At 35.4% G+C, this 23952-nt stretch overlaps 1 protein-coding gene across 2 annotated transcripts; it reads left to right on the forward strand.

The window, feature by feature from the left end:
• Positions 1-1372: 1372 nt before the first annotated feature.
• LOC128986458 (ATP-binding cassette sub-family B member 10, mitochondrial) lies at positions 1373-23710 on the forward strand. 2 transcript variants are annotated; one of them, XM_054406838.1, is made up of 14 exons: positions 1373-1577; positions 9397-9825; positions 10341-10541; positions 12666-12868; positions 13667-13777; positions 14526-14696; positions 15481-15712; positions 17243-17379; positions 17980-18129; positions 19132-19212; positions 21300-21446; positions 22202-22236; positions 22820-22929; positions 23465-23710. In XM_054406838.1, exons 2-14 carry the CDS (start codon positions 9444-9446, stop codon positions 23581-23583), a joined length of 2079 nt encoding a protein of 692 aa, XP_054262813.1. In that variant the 5' UTR covers positions 1373-1577; positions 9397-9443; the 3' UTR covers positions 23584-23710. The 2 variants fall into 2 exon arrangements, with proteins under 2 accessions (XP_054262813.1, XP_054262814.1); XM_054406839.1 differs by having other exon boundaries at positions 1376-1577; positions 9641-9825.
• The last annotated feature ends 242 nt before the right edge of the window (positions 23711-23952 follow it).

A 23952-nucleotide genomic window follows, 5' to 3' on the forward strand; every position in this document is an offset into this window, starting at 1 on the left:
AGTCAGACAGAGACAGGAGACAGGCAACATTAAACAAACAAAATAACAGCAGTGCTGCCACTAGCCAAACTCTGGTAATTATGATTTAGCTGCTTCCAAACAAAACAGCTGTTACAACCCCACTTGTGACGTTGCCACTTTCGAAGGCCCCTGATTTAAATTTAAATTTATTTATTTATTTATCATACGGTAAACACCATTTTTACAATCGATAATACATGAAGGCAAGTTACAATAAAATATTTATAAATATATATAAGTCAGATTCAGATTCATCTTGCTGGAAAAAAAAAATATTGCTAACATGAAAAAATGACACCAACAGGATTGTCCAAAAAAGCTTTAACAAAAATTGGATCATGCGTATTATGAATTCTAGTTAACAAGCATAAACATTTTTAGAGAAAAATAACGATTACCAAAACTAGATAACAATTGATAAATATTTCAATATAATAACAATAACAAGCAAAATATAAATATATTTGACAGACAAGACAAAAAAAAGAAAAAATGACAACAATATAATAACAGTGACGTAAACTAAGTGAACAATTTTAACAGTGCAATACAAAACAACAAACAAGGCAGCAAATTCCGGACAGTGAACTCAGGACAATTTCTCATCAACAACATAACAATAACAATAACAACTTAAACTATGATATTTTTAATGGCTTTCAGTTTGCAGGTGAACACATCAACATGTTGGCATGCTTGATTTCCAATTCTGTGGAGCCGTGGAATTGTACTATGGAAGGCGTAGTTTGTAGAAAAAGAAGCTTTGTTGAAGAGTTGAATGTGCCTGAAGTGTCGAGGAACGTGGAAATTAATTAGGCGAAGTATTTCTGGAGCATCAACTTCGCCGTTCAACAACTTCCAGAGGAAAGACAGGTCTGCAGATTGTCTACGGTCACTCAGTCGAGGAAGGCCCATATCGATGCGAATATCTTCAATCGGCACTGTATAGAATTCATGGCCCAACTTGACGCCAATAGAGCGAAGAAAGCGATTCTGAATTTTTTCTACTCTTGATATGTGGCTGATTTGATGTGGATTTACTAGATATTAGATATTACTAGATATTAATTAAATATCTATATCTGTACATTTTAAGCGGAGTCAATATTGTCATAGTCCAGTAACCAAGCTTACGTAAATGCAAAAATACCATTAGCTGCTTCTTCCACACAAAACAACTGTTACATTACAACACCACTTGCAACGTTGCCACTTCGAAGGCCGCGGTCTGGAGTTAAAGGCGGCCGTGCCCAGAGAGGGATTGATGATTGATCTAATTTCTGATTTCTCTCGATTCTCCGACTGCGACTGAGTGCGACTGTGCAGTCTGCACTGTCTGTCTGCTAGCCTCTCAAGCTCTCTCTGCTAATTAGGCTAATTGACGTACCATATAGCAGCTAGCCTAAATAATATTAATCTTAATCCATATCCTTCCTTTATGAATGATTTTTCAAGAATATATACTATGAATCCGCCGAGATGAGTTCGTGTGAAACATCAAACGTATTTTAACGTCAGGGATACTTGATACAAAATTTGGCGACATAGGCCTACAGGTAAATTATTCGACCGTTTCACTGCTTATTTTGTAGATGGTTACCTAATTTTAGTTTATGTAATAATAGAGATCATGTTGGTGCCTTGGATTTTCAAGCCTTCCTTTTATTAGGTAACTTATATCTGGTCTGAATAACTTACATCAATAATTATCTGTTCTCTCATTGTGATGTTGAAGTTGAATTAGCCTAGGGTTCAAAAAATTTGAGCTAACCCTGACAGCTAATTTTAATCACACAACAATAGGCCTAGTTCTAAAGTTTTTTTGTTGTGTGGATGACTGTTTTTACAGCGTAGTGGTATTAAGAATCTAACAATTAGGCTTGGCTAGATGGTGTAAAATACGTAGGCTAAGTCTCGAAAAAGGTTAAACTATCAACTTAACAGGCCTATTGCTTTTAAGGTAATTCTGAGCAATTACTTGGTTAACCCCAAACTTTTTCATATTTTACTACACTATGGTCGTAAGGATGTTCTCAAAAAACAATAAACATATAGCCTAATTCAAGCCCCGCAAGGCCATCGTACAGGTTGCCGAGCAATAAGAAGGTTCAAAGTCCACGCGATAACAGTGGCTTGCAGGAGACGAGCCGGAGGCCAGTTGTGACAGTACCGTTATGTTATGTTATGTTTTGTTAGGTTAGGTTCGGTTTTGAATTAACCTAACATAAAGGGTACTGGTACTGTCACAACTGGCCTGTTGTGAATGACCTATTTAACATAACGGTACTGTCAAAACAGGTTAGGTACCACTAACCTAACATAACGATACTGTCACAACTGGCCTTCCGCGCGTCTCCCGCAAGCCACTGTTACCGCGTCCGGACTTTGAACCTTCTTATCGCTCGGCAACCTGTAAATTACGATGGCTTTGCGGGGCTTGAATTATATGTTTCTTGTTAATAAGAAAAAGTGTTGGGGTTGATCAAGTAATTGCTCAGAATTACCGCTTTTATATTACCGGTAGCCTATTGTAAGTGGATCTAATAGGGGGTAGAGTTCTGTAATTGGCATTAACAACCAAATGAAAATATCGATTGTTTCATTTGATATATAGTTTGGTCTTAGTTAGGTATTACCTTACTATTAACCAAATCGATATAGGCTATCCATTTTCATTTGATTTTTTGTGCCAACAGATACGGAAGTCTACCCCTAATAGGTTTTATTTAGATGAGTCTGTGTCTCACTTAGATAGGCTATGCATTTTAATTGTTAACTCATTAGTTACGGTATTAAGTTAATCTCTCTCTAAGTAATTTTTATAAAAATATCATTTAGCAAATTTTATTCATTTACTGTAGCCGGGAATGTTGCTGGAAGTCAAATACAAGTTCAGTTTCGCTGAGTCAACAGTGCCGGAAGATCAAAAGCAATAAAAGTGAACGTCGATTCAGTGTAAAGTAGACCTCCTGCAACGCTTACTACACCAACAAAACTCGCTTTTAGTTACTTCGTGTTTTGTCATAATTAGAATAGAGCTAAAATTATCATATTTGGTACATAGCTTATCTATTAATGCTTCTTGCCAACTGTTTGGTCAACACTGTAAATAGGTATAGCCTTTCGTCAAAATTTGTGGCATAAAATACCCGCAAGGACGATCTGAAAATTTCTGGTTATTATATACGTTTGTAAAAGGAGATCCATTTAATTGTTGAACTATTTTATGAGTTATAATGTAGTCTACATATAAACTGTATAAATGTATTACGCCTCGGAAGGGTTGAAACATGTCCAAACTATCATATATATTATTAAAACGTAAATGGGGGTTTTTCACGATTCTGAATCAACCAGACGATGGATTTTCATTAGTTTTGTGTTGAAAGAAAGACAATTTTGAGAACTAGGGAATTTCAAAGCTATAATTTAAAATTAGTGTCCCAGTTTTTTATAAATTAAGTTTTAGTTTTTAAAAAGTCTAGCAGCCGATGCTAACCTTCTACAATAAGTCAATGCTTCTAGCTAGCTTTTAGTACAATATAATTTGCTTTCATGACAGCTGCAACATTCAGCATTTGTGACACAAATTCAGCATTTGGAAGAAAATTCAAATACATACTTATGGTTGGCTTATTTATACTATGTGTAATGCTGACCATTGATACATTTAATTCTTCGGTACGAGGATGGCAGATTAATTAAATATGCATAGTAAAATACAGTAGTAGGATGTTCAAATATTCTTTGTATTCTTTGTAATCATCGATTTGTTTTAGTCCAATATAATTTGTTTTAACTAACAGCTGGTTGAATGTGCTATGGCCTATACTTATAAAAGGCAAAGCCCTCACTGACACACTCACTCTCACTCACTCATCATCACTAATTCTCCTACTTCCCATTTACCTAGGAGGCTGAAATTCGATACACCGATTCATTGGGCATTAAATAGGAAAACTGAGTAATTTTTATTATGATAGGGCATTTGAGCTTCGCCCCAGTGGCTCTGGAGTTTCCCATGTTAACCTTATGATTTTTCATATTTAAAAGAAATTAATGAATCTTAACAGCTGTGTCAATTAAACAATTTATGACAACAGCTAATTTGCAACCAAAAGCTGAGTGAGCGTTTCGAACGAACTTCAACCTGGAGGCGAGTTAACCCCAAGGCAAGTGAGCTCAGTGAACGAGCTCCAACCTAAAGGTGAGTGAGCGTAGCGAACGAACTTCAACCAGGACGTGATTGAGCCATGCGAACGAGCTCATCTTGAAAATTAATTAGTTAAACGGGGCGAAGCCAGCGGGTACAGCTAGTTATTCTATAGAATTATTAGGTTTTTAGCGAATTTCGCATATAGGGAATAAGCTATTACCGTAGTACTCATGGCAACACCTGGACCCGGGACCGATGTAATTTTTCGTTTTGAGTCCCTAGAGGCCAAAAACACCATCCGTACAAATTCATATATATGCAAGTGTATAAGACATTTTGGGGACTTGACTTTTTCGGGTCTCAAGAATTTATACGAAAATACACTATTGCAATATTTTGAGGACTTGAATTTCCGTATGTGTATAAGACATTCTGGGCACTTGACTTTTTCGGGACTCGAGAATTTAGTACTTTTCGAGGACCTGTGCAAATTATTCCATTCCAAATGCAGCGCGTTATCGATCTTCACCCTTGTGTGGGCCTCCCATTCTATTCACTGACGGAATGTCTCGTGGCGTATGACGACCGGATATAAATAGTCACTTTACACTCACTTATCTCGTTATTTTTTCAGCATTTTCGTTGACCCGTCTGCAGGTCTTATGTTGACGGGCTGTCAGAGCGTCTGTTGCAATAACTGGAATTCCTTATGTATGTTTGCTGCTGATTACGGTGAAGTATTGTTAGAAATTCCACCTAATCTTTAAAGTTACCCATTAAATTCATAGAAATAATAATATTTAACTGTTTGACGAGTACCCCTATTGTATTCAAAATACTAAACGGCCCAACCTAATATTTAATACAAGCCAAAGGTGTCTTATAGATTCCGAGTAAATTATTATAAACTATCAAATGGAGCATGTAAAGTGCATTATAAATAATCAACAAAACCCCAACATAATTGACTATTGATTCAGTTACTGATTCGGGAATTACAATTGCTGATGATAACTGAATGCTCTGACCTGAAGCAGTGTTCTTCTTTACTTCTTTACCTATAAAACACATGGGATACAGCCTTTCTTCACTGATCACATAATGCGTGATTTTCTATTAAGTCTTGGAAAAATAAAAGGAAAAATAGATAGAATACAGGTGTACTGTATGTGGTTTACACACAAATATTCATCAAACTGTGTGATACTGTTATAGCAATGAACAATTTGAGAGTATCGTATTGTTCAAGTCGATGGAAAATCTCTGTTGATCCTGTTTTACAAGCAATCCAAAACGATACAGTAGTCACCACTCTATGCGACTTATTCCAACCAGAAAATTGTAATCGTATGATTCTATAAGCATTGGTAGGATTGCAAAGTACTACACAAACATTATTTCAAGGGTAATAACAGTCACAATTTCCGCTGACCTTAAAAGAGTCAACTAAACTATTATGGACACAACTAAATGGAACAACTAATGGAAATTCTCACGATGTACATTCGTTCGATATAAGCATTGAGTATACACGTCAGTACATACGTGTATACCCAATGATATAAGCAACGGTTCTTGCAATTTATTGCTTATTGTTTTTTAGAGTTGTTTTCGGACTTACTCTGTTTTCGGACTTACTCACACTCGTATAAGGTTTTCCACGTTTGTCATTGATAATGTAGCCATGTTGCTTTGAAATGGCGACCATACAAATGTATGCATTTTAAGCCAAGTATGAATGGAGATGAGTGTGGGATGAGTGGAGCGATCTTGTTGTCCTGTTTGTGACTAAGGCCGACATAATCCTTAGACACAGCTGTTAATTAATAGTGCATACAGTCAATTAATAGCAGCAGAGGTCAAGTTTGGTATCAAATTAAAGGTTTTATTCATAAAAATACATTGCCGCAAACCCAAACTCAAACGATGATGATGATAATAACGTTAATGATGTCGGTAAAACGTATCGTTTGAAATTTAACAGCTGAAAATAAGTGAAATAGAAAAGGTTTTGGTTAAATCCATCAAATTGTAATTGGACACTAGTAAATACTAGTGCACTTGTTGCTACCTCCCCCCTTCGGTTTCATGTATTCCTCTCAATCAGTTCAAACCTAGGAGGATTAAACATTAATGTTACCTAATTAATGTTAAATCCTCCTAGATTCAAACCTGAAACATCCAGATCGAAACTCGCCTGTCGTTATTTTACCATCCGCCTTTTTTTAAATATATTTTTCAAAAAAGAAAGATTATATTGATTTACTTTGGATTTTAAAAATGATAACGTTTTATTTTGTTAAAGATTTATGGTGATACGTAAATATTGTGGTGTAGTAAAGTATATTATATTGTAGTTAAGTGTTAAATTTTTAAATTTTAGGGTGAATCGAGATGAATCTTTTTTTATAACATGGGTCTCTCCTACCTTAACATACATACCAAGTTTCATAAACATCGGTTGGAAAAGTGCAAAGATAAATATTTGTATGTAAAAAATACAAAATGGTGGATATCTGGTTAACGAAACGATTTCGGAAAAAATGTTATCCTTGATTTTCTGTTTATTTTGACCCAAGGAATTACTAGGTAAAGTATGTCCCCACTTATTTTTAACACCCTGTTTATGATGTATTCTTATAAGTGAAAAATGTAAGCTGGTAATACAGAAAGATGTTTTATAAATAATATGAATGTACTGGTGATCTGTATATTCATCTTTTTCTTGTTCTTAGAACTGTAAATTAAAAGTCCACTCAGCAGTCGCATCGTACGATGTAGTTCTTTCCATGCGTTGCGAAATGCTAAATTTGCCGTCCTCTTCAACCCAAGTTATCTATTGAACCACTGATAGTAAAAAATTCAAAAAAAATATATTTTACGCATCACACTTTTGGCTACAACTTTGCCACAGACAAAACCTCTCTAACCCAAAAACAAAAAAAAATCTCGCATGCTAACTTTTTCATGTTAGAAATCACGTATTTCACCATACATATCAATTTTTATTAATTAGATCGGTAAATAGTTTAAAGTTCCAACAAAATAGTCATCGAGTAGGACTAACCAAGAAGCTCTGTGCCAATTTTCAAAATTTTAGCACAACTTTAAGTACACCAAAACACAAAATTATTGAAGTCATGCGTCGAGAGGACTATCGTTGTTTTTAACAGATTATACTTTTGACCTTCCGGCACTGTTGACTCAGCGAGACTGAACTTATATTTTATCTTATTTCGTTATATTAAAACTGCTGTTGCATTAGGTCAAATTCCCAATAAGTCAATTGCTTTAACATAGACCACGTTTTTAGCTCGGACTGTATTATTTGACTTACTGGGACTTTTGATCTACAGACACTGCAAACATTGTAGTTTTTGACCTAGCGGCACAGGTATAAATTATTTGATCTTCCGGGACTGTTGACTTTCTGCAACGCGTCCCTGTAGCCTACGTTAGCCTTATTTAGGCTGTCCACATACGTAGTTCAATCCTTCTCAAATCATACTGTAGGCCTAGGCCAACAGTAAACAAGTCAGGGATTTTGCGGTTTTGTGGCTAGACACATCTGATAAGTCTGCAAGTTCTGTGTTAGGTTAGTGTTCTGAAGATAGGTTGGATTAGGAAAGTGAGGTGTAGTTAACCCTTAGAGTGCCAGGCGAGAAATAAAAGTAACGCTCAAAAAATGCCGATGATTTTTCCCGAAGGTCGCGCTAAAAATGCCGAGCGCGATCTGACGATTTTTAGGTTAAAATTTCGTAAAAATCGAATTTTCGATATTTCGACCAACGAAAATCGATGTATCGCATCTAGTAACTTTCGACTCAATGTTAATATATGGGTTAAAAGAATCCGAGTATCCATTCGGTTGTTATGACAACTGTTCGATCATTACGAAACGTCCGGTCAGCCGGACGTTGGTACTTTTGGCTCGTTCTAAAAACGTCCGGTCGGCCGGACGTCGGCACTTTTGGCTCGTTTTAAAAACGTCCGGGGGGGTTAACCGGGTTGTTTGTTTATGTTACATCCATACTGTACTCTTTTCCTGCTAGGTACTGGAAAACTTAGTGGGTTAGGCCTAAGTTAAGCTAGGCCTATACAAAAAGTACGATTTCGAAAATTATTACAACTCAATTTTTAGACAGGGTCTTAGACTTACCGTATCAAACAATTTAAAATGTGGTCATTAGGTAGTTAACATCTTTGCTAGCCTAAATTAAACTTAGCTAAAACAATCAGCTGTTTTAATTCTTAGTAAAACCCAATGAGCAAGAATATTTATTTGTTTCTTAAATTTGTTTACCTACAGCCGTTTCAAAAGTAAGTCGCTGTTTTGAAACTAAACTTGATTTAAACAAATAAGTTAGGCCTAATATTTTTTCCCAAAATAGGTCTTTCTGTTATCAATCCATGCACCAAATTTTAATTCACGATAAAAAGCAGTTTAGGCCTACGGTACAAATAAAAATAATTTTTGTAAAAGAACAAAATGGCCTTTGTATTTTGGGAATTGGCCTTGGAAATTTGAACGTGATATAGTCCATTTTAGTTTGTCCTTGTCCAGGAATGAAACATTAATTCGGTACAGAGTTCAGGGAAACTGTGTATAAGTGTATTGTTATAGGGTGTGTTTAGGTTATTTAAATATAACTTATTAACTTACACAAGAGTAGGCCCCACAATGCTTAAACAATTAAAATTGATGTAAATCCGTTGGCAAATAAATAAATAAAGTATTATAAGATTGACTGGTAAGGTAGATAGACTACTAAATTTTAAATGGCATTATGAATTTCCTTTTAATTTTTTACATAGCTGATTTCAGTTAGTAACTTTTTGGACAAAGCTAGATGATTAAATACAAATAAAATACTTGTTTTAGAATTAGGTAGGTACTTAGGCCTACCTACGGTTTTACAATTAGACACCAATTAATTAACATTGTGTTCAAAAGAAGCAATACGGTTTAAAATTGGTAGGCACTGTAATTTAATTAACTTTATAGCTGCATGATGTTACCAAACTGTTATTGTTTTTCTTTCATACCGTATGAGATTTAAAATAACTTACTTCATCACCCATTACTAAGACTTTGCCTACTGTACCTACTGTAATGCTTTTTGATTGCTACTTTAATCAAAGCATATTTTGTTTGAAAATGGCTGTTTTTTACACTTTTGTTTATTTTATCATTTAATATTTGTTTTGTGTTGTTTCAGTCTGCATGAATCAACCCCACATTTAATTTTCAAGCCAGTAGTTCACCATGATCTTGGTACATAGACTTTCGTTTGCCTGTAGAACTAACAAATTCCCTATGAAAGTGCTGTGGTTGCCAGGTAAGGCAGAAGTTTTACCTCTTGGAAGAACAAGCTGTGCACCACTGCTCATTTGTAAACAGTGTGTTCAAAAGTTTTCTACATCAGTTTCATCACAAACTTATAAGTTTTCACCCTTTTCGAGAGTGTTTTTTAGTGGAGTACGACCAGTATTACGATGTGCTAAAAGAACAAATTCCTCCAAAGTGAATAGTGTAACAAATAAGAATATTTCCAAAGGAACTGATAAAATACAACCTGCCAAAATCAGTAAACAGGAGTTTAAGAGGCTTCTCGGCCTAGCCAAACCCGAGAGATGGAAATTAGTTGGTAAGTAAGCTAAAAGTGTATTGTCTGTTATGGTGTTATAATTTTACTAACAACAATACTGTACCCGTGCCTTGATACCAGTCATTATGAACATTAGATTATGTTGGTTCTTTGAAAATGGCTTAAAAATGATTTCACACCTCCCATTTAATTTAGAAACTAAATTGAACTGTGTATCAATTAACTTGATAGTAGTACACTTTTGTTAACTCAGACTGTGAACACTTATTTAGGCCTAGGATACAAAATCAATGATAGGCCTATAGATTTTAAGGTATAGCCTAATCAAATAAAATGTTAAATGGTTTGTACTGTAAACGAAAAGCTATCACAATAGTTCCAAACCTGTCAATAGTGTAATTTTAAGTGAAATATATTTTTCCTAGATATGAGTAGGTAGGCCTACACAAATGGATAAAATACAAGTAAAGTTCACTGAAAGGCAAAACATACAAGTTTTTTAAAAACAATTTTGGACAACTTTTATAGGCTATTATCTTTGTCTGTCTGTTTAGGTGCCATAGCGCTACTGCTTGTTTCAAGTACAGTTACAATGTCAGTGCCATTCGCTCTTGGAAAAGTAATCGACATCATTTACACAGAAGACTCAGAACAAATGAAGAAAAATCTGAATACTCTTTGTCTAACTTTACTAGGAGTCTTTATTCTTGGTGGGCTTTGTAATTTTGGAAGAGTCTACCTAATGAATTTATCTGGTGAGTCAATTTTATTTTAACCGACTTCTCCACTACCAACAAAAGGAGGAGGTTCTCAATTTGTTTATGGCAATGTTTTTTTTTCTATGTTTGTTCACCAATTTCTCTGTGATTCTTTTTGCGGATTAGGGTGGTTCCACCACCAAAATATCAGGAGAGTTTCTATTTGTACCATATATATATATTATGTTTAAGTGTAATATTTTGTTTCGGTGAAAAACGCTGAAAACCACAAATGCACAAATATTCAACATTTTGTTTGTATTTGTGCAGAGAAGGCAATAAATAGGCTAATAATAATATTCCTACAGCTGTTAGTTAAAACCATTTAAATGAAGCTACAGACAGTTCTTCATGAAACATTTGCTTCATATTTCTTGCCATGGAGCCTACATAAAATACATTGAAAAAAAGGCATTTTGTTTTGGCATTTTTTTTTGGAATAAAGAAGGTATTTCAACGTAACTGATTTGTGTATAATTTGTGTTTTTAGTTTTGAATATTCTGACATATAAAAACATAGTGAATAGCTGTATGATAGGCCTATTGACAAAGAAAAATGTGTTGTGAATACCAAAGCATTTGTAAAAGGGGTCCAAATATAAATTAAAAGCAATTATTCTTTACATGACCTAAGAAGTGTGAGAGTGCATAATCGTCAATCGTCTTAAAAGTGTTAAATATTTTAATTACTAAACATGACTTTGCAGATGTGGAATGTTTATATACAGGGCGATTGAAAAGTCTGGGTACGGCTTAATATTTTAAAAAATAATGCAGATAGAGCTAAAATACTTGGTACAAAGTTACAGGGCATAAAAATCTATTTTAACACATATTCAGTCATTCAATAACTCTTCAGGGGGACGTCCCACAAGGAGTCAGAAGAAAATCTTAAATGGAAGCATATAATATAATGGAAGCAATATGCACATCAAATTAAAGGTCTTTTTTAGTAGAATACATTGCCGCAAACTGCACTTTAAAAGGTTGATCCTACGCAAAATGGCAGATGTTCAAAGATTTCTTGAATCCGCCATTTTGAATCTTTGAACGGCTGCCATTTTTTATTCAGGCATTCTTTTGAGCTTGAATTTACGGCATCGTAATCTAAAAGTGAAGACCTTTAATTTGATGTGCATATCGACCTATTCTTACGTTAACAATTTTCTTCCGATTCCTAGGGCTGTGCCCCCTGAGGAGAAAGCGTATAATAGCAATGTAAATATAAATGAATCTTTGAACAACTGTCATTTTTGCGCAGGATCAACCTTTTGAAGGGCGGTTTGCGGCATTGTATTCTACTAAAAAAGACCTTTAATTTGATGTGCATATTGACCTATGCTTCCATTTAAGATTTTCTTCTGACTCCTGGCGGGCCGTTTCCCTGAGGAGGTAGTGGATCACTGGATATGTGTTAAGATAGATTTATATGCCTTATAACTTGATTCCAAGTTTTGTAGGTCTACGTTTATTATTTTTCAAAATATTAAGCCGTACCCAGACTTTTCAATCACCCTGTATATTCTCCACCCATGTACTTTATCATGTCAATACTATTATGCCTGTAAAAAAAAATCTTTAATGTAAAGACCAATCTTGTGACCCCTCATTTTAAACGTCTTAATTAGTAGAATACAATGCCTCAAATTTGAACTCAAATGGATTCAACCGAGTTGAAAATGGCAGCCGTTCAAAGGTATCTTTAATCTGTCATTTTGAATATTTGAACAGCTGCAATTTTTTACTCAGTTGTTCTATTGAGCTCAAATTTGTGGCTTTGTATTCTACTAATTAAGACCTTTAATTTAACATGCATATTGACCTATCCATATATTTATGATTTTAAAACATAATTCAGTTATGTGGTACCGTACCTCCTCAGGTAAGGGGGTGTTCCGCATACCATTTACACCATTGACACCATATATATAGGTACCTAATATATAAACATATTAGGCATTCTCAGCATAAAACCACAAAAAGTATTGTTTTGATTTGGCCCTTGAATTTAATTTTCAAGTACGATACCATAAGCAAATGAAATATGTAACATTTTCAGTATCTATTGATGAGTTGGAGGTTACAAAAGCATGATTACAAAATAGAAATATTACTTTCCAGGACAAAGAATCACCAGGGCACTCAGAGAGAGAGTTTTTGGTTCAATAGTTCAACAGGAAGTTGCCTTTTTCGATCAAAATCGCACAGGAGAGCTGATTAACAGGTTGTCTACTGATACGTCAGTGGTCAGTGATTGTGTCACCATGAACATCTCGGACGGACTGAGGTCTACAGTCATGGTCTGCGCTGGCGTTTCCATGATGGTCAGTAATTTTGTTTTGGGTCTTTTCATACATATCCTCCAAGTCACCATAGTTGAAATATACAAATTTTACTTGCCAACCAACTCAGATTTCATTCAAATGTAAAATACAATTGTTTTGGAGTATTTTCTAAGCTCTTTAAAAAAATATGTGACACTAGGAGTACTTGATCCTCAAAACGGCACACGGAAGATTTCTCAGGTGCCGTTTGATGTCACTAACTGCTGACGTCACTTTGAGGGAACACCAATACCGCAACGATACGGTTTTGAGCCATCGGCCTCGGTGGTGTAGTGGATACACTCTCAGTCAACTGTAGCAAATATATTATTCTTTAAACATAAAAAATTCCAGTAATTATTACATGTTTGAACATTACATCTTCAATTGTATTTGTAAAGAAATTTGCTATAGCCTGCTAAAACAGTGTAGCATTTTAAAGTTGTTTATAGCAAAATGCTAAAAATGCTACCACAGCTTAAACTCTGGGTATGCTGTATAAAGAATGTATACCTTTTGTTTATCTAAAGATTATTTGTTATTCCTGCAAAATTTCTGTTGGAAAGAAAAGATTGAGTAGGCCTAGTGTAAAAGATTTTAAATTTTGAAAAGGATGTTTTAGCAGACATTAGATATAATTTTGTTGCCTAAGTTTATATAGGCTACCAGTGAGTCTTAAAGTAAGAAAATAATTTGTATTGAGCACAATTTAATACAAGAGCTTTGGTTGAGCACAAATACTAAACAATTTAAAATGTATTTACTGTTTTATACTACCACATTATGTTTGTATTTCAGTTTTACATGTCGACAGAACTCGCCTTAGTTGGACTTGCCATTGTGCCTCCGATTGCTGCAATGGCCATTGTGTATGGACGATTCGTTAGGAAAATCACAAAAAATGTACAGGTAAGTTCACAATAGACACATTTCAATGAGGTTGATTGAGTTTAAATAAGTTTAACGAGAGGGAGTCTTTTTTACTGCTACTTGTCACCTTATAGTGACAAATGTATGGGAAAATTGATGAAACAAACATTAGAAGGTGATTTCAAGGGTCTGACTTAAGGGAGGTACAAATGAGGCAACGATGACATCATAGTTTAGTTCAAAATTCCTCCGTTAACAGCGTTGTAGTAGAGAGCACAGCGCGTAATTTTACTTCACTATTAGGCCTAGTTAATTATAAAATTAAGAAAAATTATAAAATTAATGTTAAAATTTTTCAATTATTAAATTAAACTGTTATAACCTAACCAAACTAACCAAACGTGCTGATAATGAAAATATTGAATGAAGGTTTACTAATATAAATGTAGTTTTGTTCATAAAATGAAATTATAAATGCCTAAAATTCAATTCTATAATTTTTTAATTATAAAATTAAACTGTCATAACCTAACCAAACCAACCAAACTTGCTGATATGAAAAATTTGTTGACAAAAAGTTAGTGCTGCCAGCGGGATTCGAACCCGGCACCTTCGGATTATCAGCCCGACGCGTAGACCATCACACCACCGAATCCGATGACTGAATTCCGTATCGTTGCGGTAATGGTGTTCCCACAAGAGGAGATCTGACAGCTGACGTCATCGAAGGCTCTTCTGTACCTCCCTTGAGTAAATACCCGATTTCAACATCTTCACTTTGATTTAGGACTCGCTGGCAGAAGCAACACAAGTGGCTGAAGAGAGGATCGGTAACATTAGAACTGTGAAGGCCTTCAGTCAGGAGGAGAGAGAGATGCTGACGTACTCAGACAGGATGCAACATGTCCTGGACCTGGCTACTAAGGAGGCACTGGCTCGGGGGATCTTCTACGGGTTGGTAAGTTTAACACAATCTGCAGTCGTACAGTCAATACTTGTGAAAATTTGTCAATTACTCAAATGTACCGGCTCCAGCTTACCAGTCAGTGCCAGAAGTTTGATTGGTTTTAGTGTTTGTTGTTTACTCGTATCAAAAATTATTTTTGGTGTAAGTGATAGTAGTAAAGAATCAAGTATATTGCAAAAAAATACAAAATGTACATTTTGTATATTTGAAGTCAATTACATGAATAGGCTAAGAAATCTCAAAGCTCCCCATACCAGTAAAATGACCAGTGGGTAGCCTACTAAATAGGTCATATACGATTCAATACAATGATGATTTTTAATTCCTAAGGATTCCATAAAATATTAATTTCCAAGATTCAGTTTCATGAATCTGATAAACGTTGCAGTCACATGTATTCATGATATTATTTCAGGGTCAGGGGTCCAATTTCTTTCAGTAAACCTTTTATAATTAGGCATACCTGTATTTTTCTAACTTAAACTGTGCAAGTTTCACGTTTTGGGTTTTGAGATTATAGATTCCGTATTTGATTTTTGATTTCGACATTCAACCATCACTAGTTTTATTTAGTTTAATACCCGTTTTGGATTTTGAGATTATAGATTCCGTATTTGATTTTTTGGTTTTGACCTTCTAAACTTATAGTTATAAACATCACTAGTTTTATTTAGTTTAATACACCTTCCTTCAACCAACCATTCATTTTCTCAACCAATGGCATTGTGAAGTGTATTTGTCCTCATTTGTAATACTGTATTCATGATTTGTACAGACAGGACTCAGTGGCAATGTAATCATCTTGTCAGTGTTGTACTACGGAGGAGTGATGGTCAGCGACGCACATATCACTGTGGGTAGTCTGTCGTCGTTCCTGCTGTACGCAGCCTATGTCGGAGTCTCACTCGGAGGATTGTCCAGCTTCTACTCAGAGCTGAACCGGGGCCTCGGCGCCAGCACTAGACTGTGGGACCTAATAGACAGAGTACCCTCCATACCGTACAAAGGTGAGTTGGTGATTTAGTAGAACAGTACGGAAGTGGAATTTCAAAAAATGTCTGGTTTTATAAGCATATTTGTTAAGTGTCCACGGTTCGATCACCTATGGAAATTGTGCTTGAATCAGCTTAAGAGTGTCAGCAAGTTTTTATAGAAATTATATGGGAACATGGCCAAAAAATCAGGAATTTTGTATTTTTTAAATAAAACATGTACAGTAAGACTTCAACTATTCGAACTTCGGTCGTTTGGAGACTAATCCAAACAGAAAATGTTAACTTATCAAGAAATATTAGGTTCATTGCAGTTTTGTCCATTTTGCAATGATTCGTTACATTGGTATTTTAATTCTAACAAGCTGCTATACCCGTGCTTTGCAACGGGTAGAAAATGTTACTTAGAGAGCTATTAAAGTGGTGCTGATGTGTGTTTTAAATACAGCAACTCTCAGATTTAGTTTAAAAATAGAAACTGATTTAAAAGGGTAAACCTACTTACTTTTAAACCCCTACTTTTAATGTTAATAGATCCAAAAGGATATGACAACATACCTTAGTGTAGCAATAGCATCAATTAATTGCTTCATATTGAAACGTATACCTTTCTTTAAAACCAAACATAACCCTCCTCAATCTACATAAAGCGTCACAAACATCTATTTTGAGTAAATAAACAAACACCAGTTCATTGTACTGACCAGCTGTTTCATTAACTAAATTAAATTAAATAATTTAAACTTTGGAAGCATGCCAGGTGTAGCCCTTTGGAAATCAGCCTGTGGGGCAGAGCCCTTAGGATATTCGTCCATATCAATACTTTTCGGCAAAACTACTCACTCTAAGCTTAATTTTGATGTGCCATATGCCTATATTTTTATTTGGTAAATTACCTTAACCGTTTACATAAAATTTGATGTTATCACTTTAATAATATAATAGATTGTGTCCGGATAATGGAAGCGAGTATTGTGTCGTATCGATCAACAGGCGTAAATTCATATGCTTGGTTCCACAATTTTATTTAGGTTTCAATTTTTTCTTTAAAAATCTAGTTTTTATCATCCATACTGCGTTTGGTCGTTCGGTCTCAATTAATTCTTCTGCTGTAATGGAATGACTGCTAACTACTTAAGAAATTCTCATTTCAGGTTATTTGTTGAAAACTACTAATCTCACCAGACAACACCAATGTTTGTAAATCCTGTCTTGATGCTACTAACTCCACTGAAAAAGAACAATAGCCTAAAATACACTGTAAAACCCAATAGATTTTTATTAATAGGCCTATGCTACATTGTAAAAGGTTCTGATAGATAGACTGAGTAAAGTGCTAAAGTTGATTTTCTGTTAGAAATAGATTTAATTTTTTTTTACTTTAAAAAGCCGTTGGATATATTTTATGTCTGGAAATCCTGAGATAGAATGAGAAGTTTTACTGTATTATTGTTTTACATATCAGGTTAAATAGTTTCCATCGTGAAAAGTGCACCATATTGTATTGAATCATACAACCGTAATGTAACACCTGTTTTGCGATAGGGGGACTGGTACTGCCAGACCCACCGAAGGGGAACGTGGTGTTTGACAACGTAAGGTTCAGCTACCCTGCACGGCCTGATGCTCCCATACTGCAGGACCTACATCTCAGTATTCCAAGTGGAAAGATCACGGCAGTTGTAAGCTTTAATTTAACCTTATTTTCTCTATGTTGACTTAATCAACTATTGGCTCATCTTATTGCTAGGTTATTAACTTGTAACCTAAGATTATGTAATCTTGACTTTTTGAATACTGAAGTATACACCCCACATGGATCATCTGTAGTTAAATTTGCTTAAACAACAGGGTTGAATGAGTTACTCACAGATTGTGCTGAAATGTAAAATTCAGCACAATCTGTTCATTCATCATTGTTTAGTTTACCCATTGTTTTCGTTACTATTACTGTTGACATGCATAAAATATACTAGTTTACAATAATTTGTCGTTTAAGTTAGCCTGGTAATTTAAAAGTTTGTGTATTCGACATTCGACAGCAATAGGTTATTGACATTGGCACATTCTGTAGGTGCCTCAATTCAGCCATGTTAATTTCTATCCTGAAACTGGCAACCACATTAAAGAGATGTTAATTTTTAGTCACCTACCTTTATTAGTGTATGATATACTCTTGTACACTATGTACTGTTGTTAATGTTTCTGTAATGTTTTTAAATGTATCTATCAAGGGAAATGCTCCAACAGAGTCCTAGGATTGAATGAGCTTATGTTGTCAGGTTGGCTCAAGTGGCAGTGGCAAGTCAACATTGGCAGCCCTGTTGTTGCGATTGTACGACCCTCAGCAAGGCAATGTACTGTTGGATGGTGTGCCTGTCAGCAAATACGACCCTGCTTGGCTACGATCCCACATCGGCGCTGTTAGTCAGGTAGCACACAAACACATCAATGTTTACCATACCTTCCATATATTATTACTAGCTGGCCCGACAGACGTCGTCTTGTCCTAATGTGGTTTTATGTCAAATGCTCGTTCATTTTCAAGATGAGCTTGTTCGCATGGCTCAATCACGTCCTGGTTGAAGTTTGTTCGCTACGCTCACTCACTTTTAGGTTCGAGCTCGTTCGCTGCACTCACTTGCCTTCAGGTTAGCTCGTTCGCTACGCTAACTCGCCATTATAATTTTTGGTTGCAAATTAGCTGTTGTCATAAATTAAAAAAAATAATAGTGCTGCACCCTGTTGGTAAACCTATTAAATTTTTAATGCTATTGAACATCACAGAATCAAATTGTTTAGTTGAACCAGCTGTTAAGATTCTTTAATTCCATTTAAATATGTTTACTCATAAGGTTAACATGGCAAACTCCAGAGCCACTGGGGCGGAGCCCTTTTGGCGGATCTGCACCAAACTTCACACAAACCATCCTTGAATAATGCTTAATAATGCCTGAAAGTTGCATTACAATCTGTCGAGCGGTTTCGGAGTCCATAAAGGACAAACAAACAAACAAGCAAACAAACATACATACATTGGATTTTATATATATAGATATATCCATATAATATAGCAGTATTTATGTACAGACCAAGTTCCTTATTGTCTCAATGCATGACAAATTTTTCATTATTAATGTAAGTGAACAAGATTTAAGATAAATACAACAAAATAAATACAGTAGACTACCTCTTGTTTAGAAGACATAACCTCTTTGGCAGTATTAAAAAAGTGCAGGGTAGTATATACAAAAATGAATGGGTGATTTCAAAACCACAGAGAATTAGGATTAAATGTATTTCAAAGAGTAGAACATTGAAAGCTCAATTCTGTGCACGACTAGCTTGTTCACTATAACAAGACCATACTCCCTAGTACCCTAGTAGTACAAAGTACAATAGGAACCTGTCAATAATTGGAACATTTGTTTCAGGAGCCTGTGTTGTTTTCGGGCACAATAAGAGACAATATTATATATGGAGCTGAACATCCTCAAGCTGTTTCGGATAATCAGGTAAATTACCCAATCAATCAAGAAAATTATTTAACACAATTTCCAATACATAGTTTATAAACATGGATAAACCAAAATATTGTTTGCAAAAATTGTTACTTATAATACTTTACAATTCAATTTAAACAAGACAATAATGATGGAGTTTCACTTCTCCAAGAGAAGAGACTGGTGTAGCCTACATGTAGTACTCATGTGTGTACCTGATGGTAATATCTTGTGAAAGTACATGTACCAAGAACATAAAAATAATAAGAATGTTGTAATATTGGTAGCACAAAAAAATTGTTCATTAAGTACTGTCATAGATAAAACATACTCCCTTAGTAGATTAGTCATCCTAATGGAACAGCTGAAGCCAATTTTATGGTTTGTTCTGTACGTCCAACTATAGAGGTTATGTTTTGTTCCCAATTTGTTTCCTGTTATTGCAGTCATTTAAAACCTCGTTTAACCTAATAAAACGATATAATCATAAACAATAACTGGTCTCCTAGTTATATAACCAAATAGTTTTGGTTGAATAGTGTACGTCTGGGGAAGATGGACACACCACCATGTACGCAGATGACACGGTTCTCACATTTGCGGACAAAACAATGGAAAATCTGGAAGAGAAAACCAACACACAACTCCAGAGAACAAAGCAATACTGTACCTCCAACGACCTAGTTCTAAACGAAAGCAAAACCGTTCAAATGACTTTCACCACCAAACGCAACAACACAGACATTACAATACCGGGACTACAAACACAAAATACCTAGGCATCATAATTGACTCCAAGCTATCATGGAAACCCCACATAGACCAGCTCTGCAAAAAACTAAGTTCAAGTCTCTACGTTATACGTAGGATCAAGCAAGCTTGCAGCCCAGAAGTAGCCAAAGTTGCATATTTTGCTCTATTCGAGTCCCACCTCAGATATGGCATTGCGACTTGGGGTGGAACATCAAAAGGCAACCTGGAAAGAGTACTCCTAAAGCAAAAAAGAGCAATTAGATGCCTTGCCGACCTGAACTACAGAGACAGTTGCCGAGAAGCCTTCAAGAACCTTAAAATTCTCACATCAATTTCACTCTACATAAGAGAAGTCATTATCCACACCACTAAAACAGCCCAGCCAAGACACAGAGACATACACCAGCACAACACACGACATGCCGCCAATTTTTCCCTCCCACAACACCATCTGAGTCTGTACGAGAAGAAACCATCCTACAAAGGTGCTCTGTACTTTAACAACCTACCAGAGCACCTCAAGAGAGAACAACCCAATCTGCTCAAGAAGCACCTGACAACATGGCTTATGGACCGGCCGTTCTACTCTGAGGATGAATTCTTAAACAATAAGCTACCATGAAAAAAAAAGAAAAAGAAGAAAAAATTCTAATTGTAATTGCAAATTACTGTTAATAGTTTCCGTACATACTGTACATTTTATGTACCTGACGCATGAATGTTCTCTAGGAATATTTCAATAAAGAATTTGTCTATTGTCTATTGTCTATTGTCTATAGTAAAGCACAAATCATGAAAATAACCCTAAAATAATAGGAACAAAATGTTGTCTACACTAGCGATCAGTGTGGACGTACATGAACTAGACGCAAAAAACAAGCTTCAAAATTTACAATGGGATGAGGAGTCTACTTGTGTTGCTTAGTCTATAGTACTGTTAACTGCAGTAAGATTATGAAGATGAATGTTCTGATTTGGATTTTATGTAGATTATTTTTGTATAAAACTTATTATGCACTAAACCACAAAGTCCTCCAAATATTATATCAACTCTGCAATTTGTTTACTTTTTCCCTCCCCCCACCCAATTACCATTACCTCACAGTACCATATTTATTCTCAGCCTCTCTCCCTCGGCTCCGCCCATTTATCCAATTAGTCTTAGTTAAAAAAATATATTCACTGTTCCGCCTGGAAAAAGAGTCACTTTCAATAGTTTCAATATCTATATGACTTAATCATATTATACGAAAAGAAGAACTGAGATTGTGTGCGATTTTTAACAGTGAACCAAGATCTTATACTACCCAATGTTGATTTCTCTGGTACTTTTTTCATGTTTCCAGGTGGAATGGGCTTCTCGGGAGGCTAACGCTTACAACTTCATCACGAGAGACTTCCCCGCAGGGTTCGACACCAAGGTTGGGGAAAGAGGGTTAATGTTGTCTGGAGGCCAGAAGCAGAGAGTTGCGATAGCGAGGGCTCTGATCAAGGTAAGGTTTGAGATCCAAGTAAAACTAGTATGAATCTTTTATCTATAGTAGCAAGCTAGTCTAGTGGTAGAGCACGAAAATTCTGTCCCTTAGGTCCTGGATTTAAACACCCTGCCAATTATTAAAGGATTTTCATCTATCAGTTTTGTAAAAATTTCTTTTCAGTTGTTCCTGGGTCAGTTTTTAACTCCTCTCCCCTCCATTTTCTCTTTCATCTCATCTATTCATCTTCTTATAGGTCTTCCTCTATATATCATCCTATTTATCATCACCCTTTCCACTTTTCTAGGTTCTCTTGCAATTTTCCCATATGCCATATGTCCAATCCATCTGTCTTACCTCAAATGAAAACTATCTTTTGTGAGTCAGTAGCTCGACGGACTATGGATCCAATGCAGGGATTTTGTGAGTTTGTCTCCACTAAAATTGTTCAGTTCAGTTCACCTTCTTTGCGCTAAAGGCATAGGTTTTTTAATATTCCATTAAGCAAACACAACGATCAAAATGGTGTCGAAATTTTTATTTACCAAATATTGTATTGAGTGTTACTTAACAATTTGTGGGGTCCAAAGTGAGCTTCTAGAGGTTTGAGGTTAAACTGGTGTGTATCTGATTGATACCCTTAAAATATTGCACCTATAACAATTGCTAAGCACAAGATAGTGGAGTTAGGCTTTTAAGGTTTTCACCTTTGAAACAGCCAACAGGCTTATGTTTATATTTTATTTACAATTTATATTTTTAAACTTTTTCAGAACCCAAGAATCTTACTTTTGGATGAAGCGACAAGGTAAGTTTCTATTGTTAAACTAATTTAGTGGTTGATATATCAATGTAAACTAAGCAATTATAGAGTTTGATCTTTAAATTAATAAATTCTAAAGGAAAGCCAAGTAGCTGATAGTGATTTTTTTTTGGAGGGGAATGGAGTTCAGATAGCTTATCTGAGAAAGTTTGAGTCCAGGGGCTTATAATAGATAAGTCACAAAAGCTCTACCAACACTTCACGTCAACCTACTCTCTGGATAGTCTCTCGACATGCTCTCCTATATTATAGTCTGTATGATGGAATCTGTCTCCTGACCCTTCGTATACCTGAGACTGACCCGGGCCTTAAACCATTGGCATCTTCCCCTAAAACCACCTAAATATTGTGAACGAAGTGTTGCTGGAGATTCAGGAGACAGGTTACATCACACAGACTATAGGACAAAATATCAGTTTTGTGACTATTGTGTATGTGTTTCCAACTTTTTAGGTAAGCTAGCTGAACTATATGCCTTTCTCCAAAAATCCTAAGAGAAAACCAATAAGTCTTGTAGTTTATTGTAGAAAAAAATTAATACGGTAAAAGTAAAAATATAAATTTTTAGTGCCCTGGATGCAGAGAGTGAGCACTTAGTACAAGAGGCCTTGGACAGGATCATGAAAGGACGAACAGTGCTGACAATCGCCCACCGGCTGTCCACCATCAAGAATGCAGGTGTGTATACAGGGTGTTCAAAAAAGGTGGGGACATAACTTACGTGGTGATTCCTTGAGTCAAAACAAAGAGAAAATCAAGAATAACATTTTTTCCAAAATCGCTTCGTTGCCGGATATCAATTTCTCTAGAATGATTGTTAATGGGTGTAAATTTATATCATTTAGAAACTTTCTGCCTTGTATTGAAAACTATCAAACAACTTTTGTCAAGTCAGAACGACAGACCCAAGTACTCTATGAGTCAATATGATTTATTATTAATTGGATGCTGATTTAAGTTTACATTTTATTTCATTACATATTTTGTTTGTTAAGAAGCAGCTGAAATTTTGCTTGGTTCTTAGAGTTGCGTTTGAGTGAGATCCTCAATAAAGGCAATGATGTTAAGAATAATGTAGAGGCCCCTACCGTATCGTAGTCAGTCAAGTTCTTTTTAACAGAATGACAGTCTTTCTCTTATCCATAACCATCTAGATAGTAGGTCTACTTGGTTAATTCCATAGTAATTAGTAATGTATGCCTTGTTTTCTCAGATCAAATAGCCGTGTTGTCGGAGGGAAGAGTTGTGGAGATCGGATCTTACGAACAACTCATGGCCGAGCCTGAAGGTGCTTTTCAGAAACTCGTCAGACACCAAACGTTCCAAGCTTAACCACTTGGAAGCCTTTTTGTACAAATCATTGTTTTTGTTATTGTTTTGAATGCTTTATAGTTTATTGAAATTTTAATAGAATCGCATATACATTTTAACTGCCGAAATATACTATTTATTGCCAAGATATGAATGTTTTAATTTTCCTTTAGTTAATGACACGATGCCTAGGACCGGGGTACTTTTAACAGTTTCTGAAATGTTATAGAAAAAATGTTTTAGCAGGAATGGCGAGGATAGCACAAGCCATGCAGCCCTCTTTCACATTTCTTGCATGATTGCTGTTCTTGATTTTTTTTATAATAGTTTGTTTTAACTTTTTTTTATATATTTGGAAGTTTTTTTTTCAAAATGGTCTCCTAAGGTTTA

This window comes from Macrosteles quadrilineatus, unplaced genomic scaffold (genome assembly GCF_028750875.1).
Source record: "Macrosteles quadrilineatus isolate MER2022 unplaced genomic scaffold, UCM_ALF_1.0 Scaffold_2__2_contigs__length_208266976, whole genome shotgun sequence".
In the NCBI taxonomy this organism is placed as follows: domain Eukaryota; kingdom Metazoa; phylum Arthropoda; class Insecta; order Hemiptera; family Cicadellidae; genus Macrosteles; species Macrosteles quadrilineatus.